The 13435-nt window shown below is 39.5% G+C and overlaps 1 protein-coding gene across 2 annotated transcripts in view; it reads left to right on the top strand.

Annotated features, from left to right (window-relative positions):
• Positions 1–37: 37 nt before the first annotated feature.
• Positions 38–13435, top strand: part of PTDSS1 (phosphatidylserine synthase 1) — a 59341-nt gene continuing 45943 nt past the window's right edge. Inside the window, exons 1-2 of one of the 2 annotated variants that reach the window (XM_039866345.1) lie at positions 38–355; positions 11553–11644. In XM_039866345.1, coding sequence (XP_039722279.1) covers positions 177–355; positions 11553–11644 — 271 coding nt within the window. In that variant the 5' untranslated portion in view covers positions 38–176. The remainder of the gene's footprint in view (positions 356–11552; positions 11645–13435) is intronic. The other variant, XM_039866344.1, reaches the window with a different exon arrangement.

Raw genomic sequence — 13435 nt, 5'->3', positions numbered from 1 at the left:
GTTGGCGGCGACGCGACCCCGCCCTCCCGCGCCTGTCCTTTCCTCGGCTCTCAGCCTGTGCTCCGCGCCAGACTCGGCCTCGCCGTTCGGCTCCCCGCCCGCTGCAGCTCATCATCTCCGGGGTCCCAGCCTCCACGGGCTGGGGCCGCCGCCGCGGCAGGACGGGGAGGCGGGCCATGGCGTCCTGCGTGGGGAGCCGGACCCTGAGCAAAGATGATGTGAACTACAAGATGCATTTCCGGATGATCAACGAGCAGCAAGTGGAGGACATCACCATCGACTTTTTCTACCGGCCGCACACCATCACCCTGCTCAGCTTCACCATCGTCAGCCTCATGTACTTTGCTTTCACCAGGTGAGGCGGGATTGGCCGCGCGGAAGACGCTCCCTTGGGAGTAGGGAAGGGGCGGGCGGGAGGCAATGGCGGGGAGCGTGGCCCTGTGTGGCTCCAGGTGAGGAAATGGGCTGGCTGCTCCTCGCACACACTCGCAGACAGGCCGCCCACGCAGCTCTTACACCGACCCAGTGTCTTGCAGCACATCCATCTTCCTCCCCTGCAGCTCCTTTGACCCGTCGTTTGCCCCTATCCTCCAGCCTCCACTTCCCCTCTTTTTATACCACCTCTCCCCATACAGTGCCTTGGGCCAAATCATGAACACTCGTGGGGCATCTAGCACCATTCCCCGCTCTCCTACCGCACTCTGCATCGCTCCCCACACACATCACGACACCGGCCCCCTCTCCAGTCCCCGTTTCTACCCAGCACACCGCATGATTCATCTCGTATGCACCAGTTTCAGCACATACCACTCACTATACACTGAAACACCCCGAGTCCACAGCTTCTCCTTGCACCATACCCAGGACATGACCCAGACCCATTCCCATGGAATTCCTCCAGTATTCAGCACTACCCGCCTTGCAAAAAATGCACAAGTGAGGTGTACTACAGTCTATCCCATGCAACACCTCCCGTATGCATTTCACACAAATCATCTACCATAACCCTTCCCCCAGGCCTCAAACACCACTGTCTGTACCACAGCACAAACTGCTCCTGTAGACATACATATCATGGTGGACCTTTCCCCTTCTAGCACAACCAGTATCCATCACCTCTTGTAGGCATTGCTACACAGACATCAGCCCACCGCACAACATAGTGCATACTCTGCTCCATTAATCACCTAAAATACTTGCTGAAATGAGATATAGTGAAGCAATTGTAATGATGCCTGGTGCATAGTAAACGCTGTGGAGTATTAAAACACAAACCTCACAAATATAGCACAATTCTCTTATTCCCCTGGAAACACACACACACACACACTCACACACACTGCTCAGAACACTTCTAATAGACACCTGTGCACAGGAGTTACCCAGCCCACTCTTGACACCCACATCTTGTAACTCTTCCTCACCAAACATATGGCCCCTTCAAACCCCCAGGGAGCTAATTCATCCCTGGTTCATAATGGCACACATGCCATAGGTCCTATTCACAAGGATTTATATTTTCTAAATGAACCTCTTTAAAGAAAGAAAAGGCACGCCTACCACACCATTATGGCTAAAAGAACAACCCAGAGAAATGCGGTTTTGGAGCCAGGTGATTGGTTTCAAAACTATCTGTGTGTTCTCGGTTAAGTTACTTAATTCTTCTCTAAGCCTCAGGATCCACACCTGTTAAATGGGGATAAAATATGTACATACCTCATATGGGGTTATGAAGATTAAATAAATATGTGTGAATGCACTTAGCAGAGTACTTGTACATGATGTATAATTAATATCAGTAAGTTCTCTCCCAGTATCTTTATCCAACAATCAATGGTTCTCAGTCCAAGTCAGCAGAATATGTGCAGGGATTTATTTAGTAGTCACAAGCTTTGGGAGAACTTCTGGCATTTAGTAGGTAGGGGTTAAGAATGCTAAGTGTGTTATAACACATGGGAGGGACTACATTATACAACAAAGAATAAATTGTCCTCTGCACATGCATGCATGTACACGTACACATGTATACACACACACACAAGTGCCAATGGTACCTCCCTTGGGAATCATTGAATTTTTTTCATATTTTCATAAAACTAATATCTTTTCACATAATACTAGTTCGTTACCTCCATAATTCATTTGACTTTTGGTTCTTATTTTGTGTTTATCTACTCGCTTTAAAGGTATAAAGCATATGTAACAATTACATACTCAACGACTGAAAGATATGGTTACTATTATTGTAAAGTCTTCTGGTAATGCTCTGCTATGGGATAAGACCAGTCCTTTCCACAGTATCCAATCAAGAACATATTTCTAGCTTTGGAAATAAATCAGTCTTGTCCCTAATTATCGTTACCCTCAAATACATCATTCTATCCTCTGATTTTACCACTTAATAGCTGTGTGCCCACTTAATTTTGCTAAGCCTCAATTTTCTTATCTATGTAAAATGAAAATACCTAGTAATACCCCACAGGGTTGTCTGTCATGAGGGTTCAGTTAATTTTTGTAGATAATTTATGTTTAGCTCAGTGCTAAATAGTAAGTGCTCAGTAAATATTAGCTGTTATCATTACATCATTTCATTATATGCTAACACCTTTTAACTTATGTTTATCATTGAGTGAGAATGTAGTATGCTCTATAATTGAGAAAAACGATAAAGGCATTGGAAAAATGGACATTGCTTGGATAACATACATGCCTGTTTCATATTAACTTCAGTTTAACTTCATCTCATATGCAAGTTGGCAGTGATGGAATTAGTGCAGGAGTTTCTTTGGAAATTAGAAAAGTAATTATGGTGTTTTATTTTAAATAATGAGAACAAAAATGAGCAGTTTTATCTTTAATATTATTCCAGACCAATTCACAATAGATCTCTCTTCCTCTTTTCTAATATAGGAAGTCACATTCTTCTGGAATTTCCCTTTTACAGCATATTCTGTCAAAGCACTCAATAAATTGCATCAGCGAAAGCCTAACAAATGAAAATGAATTTTAACAGCTTATCAAAAATAATAGAAAAGGCATCTGAATCTTAAACTATGGCCTTTTCCAAAAATGACAAAACTTTTATTTCTTCGACTAACCTTGTAAAGAGACAGAAATCACACATTGAAGAACTAATTAATGTTAAGCTTCACCTTATGTAAAATCATAAACACCATTAAAACGCTTATATCGTGTCTTACTCGTTTTTGTGACTCTTTAAAGTAGGACATTACAGTGATAGCTCTATCTTCCTCCATAAAGATTGAAAGTAGTGACCTCTTAAATGAAAATTATTCATTCTGTGCTCTTTTCCAATAATTATCTCCAGTACCTGATACTTATTTTATAACAGGATTTTAGTTGAATTGATTTTAGTTTAGACTGTTCACTGCAGTTCTTTCAGTAAAACTTTAAAAATATGTCTTAAAGTTTGTTTTTCAAAGACTAGTAGTCTAAGAGAATAGGCGATAGACTACTTCTGGGGTATCATATCACTAGTATGTGAGCAACAGTACCCACGTCATGTCACAGGCAGCAGAGGCGCAGCAAGAATTTAGGATTCTTGTGAAGGATAAGATACTTCACACAAGTCTGAGACAAGTTTGGATTTGTCAGGTAGTTCTTTTGTTCAGCAACAACTAGTCCAACTTGTTGTTAAATCATAACATTTAAATCTCCTGTCCCCATCACTCTCATTAAAAATAAAGCCAGATGCTATTGAATCATTCTCCCTAAGATTTGAAAAACCTCATTTTGCCACCACTTACAATAAATATTTTTATAAATGCTTTAGTATAAGTCTTATAAGTTTGTTCAGCCAGAGTGGGGCAAGGAGAACCTTTGTCTTAAGCTCAGAGTGTAGTAATTACTGAGGTGCCTCATATTTACTCTGTTTTCAGAGGGTGGTAAACTTGGAAATGTTGAACGGCCTTAGTTTCAAAAACTCAAGCTTTAGATTTGAAACACCAAAATCTACTAAACCATTTCCCCTGATAGCATCTCTTCCTTCATGGACACCACCAGCCTTCCCTGTTCTTTCCCTTTTAGATGGTATAGATCCCATTAGAAAACCACTCCTGCTGCTGATTCAGTTGTCTTGGTCCTGATTCCTTTGTGTACATCATGTTCTTTCTCCTCCAATAACAGAGGCCTGGGTGTCCTTGTTCCCCTTTATTGGCTGTATCCATAGGAGCTGTGTCTTGGGATTCAACCAACCTTGGAGGTGAACAGAACACACTGTGTTAGGTGGCACCATCTAAAGAGGTCCAGTTAACAGTGCTCTTAACATTCCCTTTCCCACTTCCTGTTTGAATCATTTTTTTTATTGGATTTAAATAAGCATCTTTTTATTTCCTTTCTCATACTTATTTATGGTGTTTTATGTTCTAATAAGATTTTAAACTTATTGAAGGGGAAAACGTATCATATATTTCTTTTGAGTCTTCTGTGGTAAATAGGCAACTGGGAGACTTTAGGTGGTTTAGACAATACTTTACCTCAGAGAGATTACATGCCTAGGAACCGCTGCCTGGTGTTTACTATTTTAGGTGTAATTCTATTACCAAGTGTAATACAATTTATCTATGGTATAAACTTTGTAGCCTCAGATTTCTGTAGGGGAGTTCAAGTTTTTCAGTCTTGAATCCAGAAGCCAGGGCTTGTCCAGTCAGCCAGGACTGCTTCCTCAGCATCTGCTTCAGTTCAGCAATCTGGCAGGTCATGTTCCAACCAGCCCAGGTCCCCACCACCTGGAGGTCATCTAGTTTATCTTCACCAGGTCTCATTGGGCCTTTAGAGCTTTCAGAGCTGTTCTCTTCCATGCCCAGGCCTTAGCTTAGCAAACCTCCAACCCTTTAGGAGAACACATTCACAGGCCTGACTCTATCTCCCTCCAGTCTATTCTCCACAGGGTGGCCTTTGTGACCTTTTAAAGACAAAATTGGGATCCCATCTGTCTCCTGCTTATAGCTTTTCGCTGGATCCCCGTCATATGTAGGAAGTACTAGCTAGACCCTAAGGTTATAGAGTAGGTCGGCTTCCAGCCTCTTACCCTTTCCCCTACCTATATACAAGCATATACATCAGGCCCAGACAGTTTGTCAGCCCCACACCCAGCGCCAGGCTGGCAGCTGTCTCTTTGAATGGAAAGCACCTCCTTGCCTACCCATGAGCCCATGGCATCCTTTACAATCTACCTGGATGGTCCCTCTCCCAGACACCTTTTTTACATACCTCCAGATACCTTTTATGATTATATATTTGTTTCCATATCAATTTCTTGAGGCCAAACATCTTAATCTTCCCAGGGTACACATCCACTAAAATAAACGCTGAATGAATCAAATATAAGAAATACATTTATCCAGTAAGAATTTTAAAAAATATCACTCTTCTCCTTTAGCGATTATCTCAGCTATAATTCTTGAAAAAGATAATTTTGTATAAAAAAAAACAAATGTTATCTTCAAAGATAATACCAAAGTTAGTATCCATCTACCTTGTAACCCGGGACTCCGTTTTCCATTGGGAGAGCGGATCCTTAAACAGTGACGACTAGCCTCATAAACATGACCCTACCTATGTATGTCAGTTTCAAGGACTCATATTAAAAGTAAGGGAAGAAGAAGGATGGGAGGGGGAGGGGGAGGGGGACAGTCAGCTTAGCAGCCTTAGGAGTCAGGATCAAGGCTGGACTTTCTTGTCTGCCCAACCCAGGAACACAGTCTGGCCTGAAGATTGTAAGTGAGTGAATGGAGTTTGCAGTGGTTTCCTGAAGTCTCCTCACCACTGTCTGTAGTCGGACATTAAACTGACACAGAATCTGAGTCCAAAACTTTTTCTGAGTGCAAACTTTTTTTTTTTTTTAAACTCAGGGCTTTCCTTACATTTTCTTGCTTTTAAGACAGTCTCTCTTCCCTGGGTATTTCTCTATACTGATTGAAACAGTGAATGGACAGAAGGAGTTGAGGTGTTTGACTATTTGATTCATCACTGAGTACCAGGACAGGAAGGTCACTATCAGTGGACCCTCTGGGCTCAGGCTATGATTCATTATCACATTGCCTGAGTCACAGGGCAAATTAACTATAGCATCTCACTCTTCCTGGCTATGTTGAGAATGCCTGCTGTGTGCTGAGCATTGTGCTAGGCACTGGCGGTACCTGGGAGGTGTGAGGTGGGACCTTTGCCTTCTGGAGCTTAAATTACAATTTTATTGTAATCCGTTCATTCATATTTTCACTGTATGTGGTCAAGGCTACCCAGCATACTTCTGGAATGCCTCCTAAATTTAGCAGAGAGGAAAAAAGGAGATTGCTTCCCTAAACATGTATGTTTGTATCATATTGGTCAATGTAGCTGTCTTGACTTGGAGCCAGCATCCCGGAAGCCCTGGCTCCTACTTCCACTCCACCTCGATTTGTGGGTAAGACAAAGCAAGAGCTTTATTTTCTATATCCTTAAAGTAAAGATAATACCTGCTTCCCCCCAAACTGTAGAACAGTTAAATAAAATGCCAGTTGGGAAATTTCTTTGAAAAGCTCATAGCACCAGAGATTGAGACAATTGTTAGGAGCTATAGGAGGCTTAAGAAATGAGAAGTCAGGGAGCTGTCACAGCATCACAGCTGAGAGCTTGAAGTCCTTTTGGTTTCTGTTCCTTAGCTGAGCAAGAATTTGAGGCCAAGGAAAGTTGCAAGTTCTTCCCTGAGAAGTGGGAACCTGAGTGCCCCCTCAAAAAGCCTTTTAGGAGACAGTAACAGCCCCATGAACAAGGCCAGTCATGTGGAGAACTATCAAGTAGTGCTTTGCGGGGAGGTTGTCACCTTAATTAGAGACAGTTCCAACAAACACCAAAACAAATAAACAAACAAAAACACTTTTCTCTCAGGCTAAACCTAAAATAATCTAAAGCTATACGATATAGCTATAATTTATATAATTTAGATTTATGCCTTGTCCCTTTTCATCGTGATTCTCTCAAGAATAAGGACCATGTCTGTTCATCTTTGTCTTCTCAGCCCCCAGAATAGTAGCTACCCCATTGATGAGTGTTAGCTAAATGAGGGATATACTAGGGAAGAAAGCAGGGCACAGAGATGTTGAGTAATCTGCCCAAGGTCACACAGGCTGATGATGTTGAAGCCAGAATTCCAGACCAGGCAGTCTGGCCCCAAGCCTGTACTCCTGGTCATGGCAACAAACAGCCTCTTAAAGGGGAGAAAACTTGGACTTTAGAGTCATGCCCCATCAGTAAAATGAAGATTACGATCATTTTCCCCTTTTAGGGTGTTCTGAAGATTAAGAAAGATAACATGAAAAGCAACTGGCATTCTGAGCGAGGCACAGATATGGTGGATGTGCAGAGCTTACTAGTTCTTACCTCTTAATTTTGGGTTTCTGGAGTCATTGGTGTGGTCTTGTGGCCTGTGTTGCCAAGTTGCTTTTTCACGATTAACCATACCTCAGTGTATGGTTATGTCTCTAGATTACTTGGAGTTTAGAAAGGATGAACTCACACCAGGCCTTAGAGAATGTCTCCGTGTGGACAGGCTGGCAGGAGGATGGGGGCGGGGTGGAGTAGGTGGCCTCATTACTCATGCATTCAGTTCTTTCTGTGCGCCCACCTCTTGTAAGAGAACGTGCGTACACCCTTTCCACTCATGACACTCGAAGTGTGAAGCTGGGGCCATTAGTCTGATATGACTCAGATTTCTTCTTAAGCTCACCTGCCTGTTCTCCAGTCTTTGATCACAGAAGTTTGATCTTCCTGTTCTGTGTATTTTCAGTTTATCTAATGACCTCACTGTCCATCTTTGATACTTTTTTTCCCTAACTAGACAAAGTATAAAACTGCCAGCTTTTCAGACCCACTGCTATGTTATTCAGGTTGTTTAATTTGCCGCCTTTTTTCTCCTGAAACTAGGCCATCCATTTGATCCTCTTCTTTCTAATAAAATTGACCAAAATTTATGAAATTGCCATTTCATTGGTTTTATATCTGTATTTATTACCAATCTCAAGTTCTTACAAATTTAATGCTGATGTATGTTTTAAGCATTTTGACTGGTAGGCAATTTTAAATAAAGACAGTTGCTGATTTACCATATTTATTAAAATTTTAATTAACTTTTTTTGAAAAGAGTAATATAGCCACATTGCTTGAAATCCAAGATATACCAAAGGGTATGTGGTGAAAAGTCTCCCTCCTGCTCTTTTCTCCTCTTTTGTGGGAACCAACATCACTGTTTCTTGGGTAGATTTCCAGAGAATTCTTTGCAGCTATAAGCACAAGTTATAAGTTATATACACATGCATACGCCCCCTTTTTTGCACAAATAGTTGCTTACTATCCCCACTGTTCTATAACTTACTTTATTTATTTCATGATATCTCTTAAGTTATCTTGTATCCGTTAAGTCATAAAAACCTTTTTCATTTTTTTTATGGCTGCCTGGTATTCCATTAGCAGATGGGACCATAATTTAAGTTCTCTTTTGGTGGACATTTAGCCTGTTTCCAATCTTGCGCTAATACATATAATGCCCAAATGAACAACCTTGTACGTGTGTTATTGTAGCACAAATGAGGGTATATCTGTGGGATAAATTCCTATACATGAAATTGCTGAGCCACAGGATATATACATTTGTAAATTTAATATGTTGCCATTATTAATAATTGCCTTCCATGAAGGTGGTTTAAATCCATACTACCACCAGCAATGTGTGATAGTAACTGTTTACCTGTTTCTTCTTATCCTCAGTCATTAAATTCTAACCATTGTCCATAAGGTAGATAAAAAGTGGTCTCTCAGTGATAATTTGTCCATCTCTTACCACAAGTAAGGTTGAGCATCTTTTCACTTGCCTGAGAGCCATTGAATTTCCCACTCTGTACTGTCTCTTCATGTCCTTTACCCATTTTTCTATTTATTTTCCTTTGTTTTCTTTCTGTTAATTGATTGCGGGGGTGCTTTATATACTAGGAGAATTAACACTTTGCCTTGATCTGAATTGCAAATATTTTTTCCAAGTTTATCACTTGTTCTTTACTGAATTCTTTACTGTGCTAATTTATTCATTTTTTTCTTTCCTACTTTGAGATTTTTGTATTTTGGTTTTGGCTTTTTAATTCTCTCTCCCGTGGTTTCTTCTAGAATTGTTTTCTGTTTTGTTTTTTTACTTTTGTTTTTCAAATCATCCAGAATATATTTTGATATAGAGTATGAGTTATGGAATCAACCTTATTTTCCCAGGCAACAGTTATTCAGTTCAGCCTTGCTTTTATTTTGTAACTTACAACTTGCATGACCTGTCAAACTCTCTGATACCATCCCTGTGCATCTAACATGAATCATACTGATTTAAGATGACAGTTTTTTCAGGAAGCAGCTTGGCATGAATATCGTCATCTCTAGAGTCTAGCAGACCTGGTTTTGAATGCTGACTTTTCAACTTCTTACACATGTAACCTTGGGCAAATTACTTAACCTTTCGGTGCCTTCGTTACCACATTTATAAAATATGGTTGGTCATACCCCTTTTTGCCATGGGTTGTGAAAATTAGAGATAATGCTTATAAAACTGCCTGTTCAGTGCCTGGCACACAGTAGATACTTGCTAAAGAAGTCATCGTTACCAATATTAGTAGTGTGATGTTGGTCTGAATGAGGACACCGTATCCCCCCACTTCCTGTATGTAATCATTCTTCAATAAAAGCTGATGTTCCTTAAAAATGGATTTGGGGCTTCCCTGCTTAAGCTGAAGGGCATCACAAGCACCCTAGTAATTAGCCAGCGGGCATTCTTATCAGGTTGGCATTCTTAGGGCCATGTTCATAACTTCTGGGCAGTTGTTAATTTATTAGAGTATCCATTAAAATAAGATTGCACTTCGCTGCAAGAGGAAGTCTGTCTGATTCTGTAGTTTGTTTTTGTAATCAGATCTGTGTGAAGTTAACAGTCAAACATTGTTTGTCCAGCATCAGTGTTAGTGCTATTTGGCCACATAAAAACCTAAGAAACATTTATGATCTGTATGATCTCTTATTTTAGTACCTGACGTTCAATCCTCTCATAAGGCTGAAAATTATTTAATTGAGTGCAGAAACTTAGTGTAAACAGAAATTGATTTTAAATTAACTCCTGTTTTTAAAACAACATCCCAAGGTCTAGACCTTAATTAGATAATTCATTATTGTTTCTTCCCACAGCACTTCATGTATTCTGGTGCTCAAAAATTTTTTTCTGTGCTAATATGGTTTTATTCTAAGATTTTTTCGACATCTTCCTTTTCCTTTAATAATGTTTCATCTTAATTTAATATTTGTCTTTTGAAGGTTTTTTCACTGCAGTCCTTCCCCATAAAACCTCAACTTTTTATTAACCATTTTTTAATTTATTGCTACTGGATTCATCTCTAAAATATCTCCTTCCATTGTTTCATCTCTTATGTTCTGTCTACTCATCCTGCATATTTTAAACAAACACTGAACTTCCCTCTCCCAAACTTCTCAGTAATCATCAATAATTCAGAAACTCTTAGTGTCTTATATTTGTTTTCTCTCTTTTGGGTGCTCTGTTGAGCCCCCAAAATGTTATTAGACTTTTCTTTTTCATTTCTTTCTTTCTTTCTTTCTTTTTTTTTTTTAACGTAAAATCTCAAAACCTAATTATTCTCTATCATCAATGTTAAGAAACTTTCCATTTGGGAAATTTTACTTGGTTTTACGCTATAAGTTTTCTCCCTTATCAATAATTAGTCCACAAATACCTACAGAGGGCCTACTATGTGCCAGCCTCCAAGGATACAAGTGACTAATTCCCTACCTTCAGGAGTTCACATTCTACGAGGAAGACAGACAACATATAAACCAGCAAATTGAATCATTGCATTACTGGAGGTATAGAGGAGATGAATACAGTAATAAATTAAAAATGACCAGGCATGAGAGGGAAGAAGCTCATCTCTTTTCTTTACAATTCTTGGCTTCTAGTCTGATATTAAATCTTATATTTTGTTTTCTATTGATTTTCCTTTCAAAATTTTTTACTTGCGCTTTCTTTTTACACCCTTTTTATCCCTTTGATAGCCAACTGCCTACTTTTAAGAATTGATTATATAATTTCATTGAATTATGCCCTTCTCCTTATCATCTTATGCTTTCTGATTCCTGAACATTTTCTTTCCCACAGCCTATATCATAAAGGTTACCTTTAGTTATTCTTGAATCTAAAAGGCATTTCTCCAAAATAAATCTTACCTTTTGACATCCTAGGTTGTTTTTTTTTTTAAAGGACAGTGTTTCTCAAATGTTTGTCTGAGTAGAATGTGTGTTGGTGTGTAAAGTTGCCAATTGCTTTTCTTATAAGAACTGGACTTTATTATAAGATTGTATTATTTTAGGAAATGAAAATGAATAATAAGTAGTGTGTGTAATGACTTTGCTCAGCAAAATAAAGTTAGCAGCCCCCCCAATTTTTATAACACGTAACTCTGACTCCTACGTTTAGATCTGAAAATGAATACTCACTGTGCGTTTTCTATTTTCAGGGATGACTCTGTCCCAGAAGACAACATCTGGAGAGGTATCCTCTCAGTTATTTTCTTCTTTCTTATCATCAGTGTATTAGCTTTCCCCAACGGTAAGTGGTATACTGCTTTCTCACATTTCTCCTGTGCCTTTTTGGTATTTTTGAGATGCATTTCAAAGATGAAACTAAAAGGTGGAATGAAAAAATAATTGCAGTTTTGTGTGGTGGTTAGGGGCACAGGCTCTGAAGGCTGACCGCCCATTCTGCCACTTCCTAGCTCTGTTGTCTCTTTAAGAGTGCTTTTGTTTCTCTCTGTGAAATGGAAATAACAGGTAGATGTTGTTTCAAGGGTTAACTCAATTAATACATGTTAAATTCTCTGAATAGCAACCGACAGATTGCAAGCTCTCAATGAAAGTCAGCTGCTGTTCTTGTTGCTATTTTTGTTATTATCAGCCAAGTTGTAAATACTCAATTATTATCAGCCAAGTTGTAAATACTCAATTATTACAAAAAAGTTACTCTTTTTTGCTAAGGACAGGGTCAGTGCTATAATGAATATTACTTAATTTGTTTTCATAAGTGATCTTTTTTCACAATAAATTTTGCTGATTATACATTTTTATCAGCAGGTAAAAAAGACAATTATTACAGTGAATTTTACCCCCATCATGATAAGAGGCAAAAACTTTGTTTAAAAACTAGTTTGATATTCTGCCATCCTTAAGATTTATCCTTTCTTATGAATTGTCCCTTACAAATTGTTTTAATTTTTCTCAGTTGCCCTTCAGTACATTCTCCCTAGAATAGTCTTATTCTTCGTAATCATTTTTAAATGCTCATTTTTTGTATCCTATATCTTTTCCACTTATGACATTTCGAAATTGTTTCAGTCTTTTTTATGAGTTATACCACAGAGGCCCCAGTCAGGTTTTAAATATCATGCTTTAAGATGTATTTCTTCTCCTCCTATTTATTCAGTAGACTGTAATGTGTAATATAAGAAGCTTATTGTGAATGTGACTGATTGCTACCTGGAAATCTACCATAATAATAGGATTCTAGTACGAATTACAGTGTGTGTATGTTGGGGGCAGGTGGTGAGGTTCCTCCACCAAGCAATGCTCTGACACCAACTGAGTGTCTTACAATTCAATTCAATTCTGACACTGTCTACCCAGAGATGGCATCAGATCTCACAGGTTAAGGGCTCAGTCTTAAAGACTGTCCCCGCCCCACTTCAGAGGCAATTGCAAGTCCACGTTGTTACCTGTACTTCTGACCAAATGGCTGTAAATCAGAGGTTCCCATGTTCTCCTGCTTAGGTTCCATTAATTTGCTAGAGAGACTTACAGGACTCAGGAAACCAGTTTACTCACTGAATTCCCCTACCAGCTTATTACAAATGCCGGATTAAGAGACACAAAGTATGTGGGAAGGGCAAGGAGCTTCCCTGTCCTCTCCAGGAGCACCACTTTGCCAGCATCTGCACCGTTCGCCAACCCAGAAGCTCTCTAAACCCCATCCTTTTGGGGTTTTGCGGAGGCTTTCTCACATAGGTGTGACTGATTAAATTGTTGGTCTTTGGTAACTATAGTTGGTCTCCAGCCCCTTTCCCCTTGCCCCCTCTAATCACATGTTTGGCTCCACTGGGCAATAAGTCCCCACACTTAGGTGCTTTCCAAAAGTTACCTCAATAACATAACAAAAGAAACTTTTATTGTTCTCATCACGTAGGAAACCCCAAGGGTTTTGGAAGCTCTGTGAAGACCCTATACCAAAGCCTTCCAAGATGGTGGCAGTGGAAGTTTGTTCTGTATTTTTGCTTATTTTACGTAACACTGTGGTTTTTGCTGGTAGCATAAAAATCTAACCAGTAAAACTACGACTGAATGCTTAAGG

The sequence above is a fragment of the Pteropus medius genome, unplaced genomic scaffold (genome assembly GCF_902729225.1).
Source record: "Pteropus medius unplaced genomic scaffold, Ma_sr-lr_union100, whole genome shotgun sequence".
Classification (NCBI taxonomy): domain Eukaryota; kingdom Metazoa; phylum Chordata; class Mammalia; order Chiroptera; family Pteropodidae; genus Pteropus; species Pteropus medius.
The sequence above is the reverse complement of the archived record's forward strand: the minus strand, read 5'-3'. Positions and strand labels throughout refer to the sequence as shown.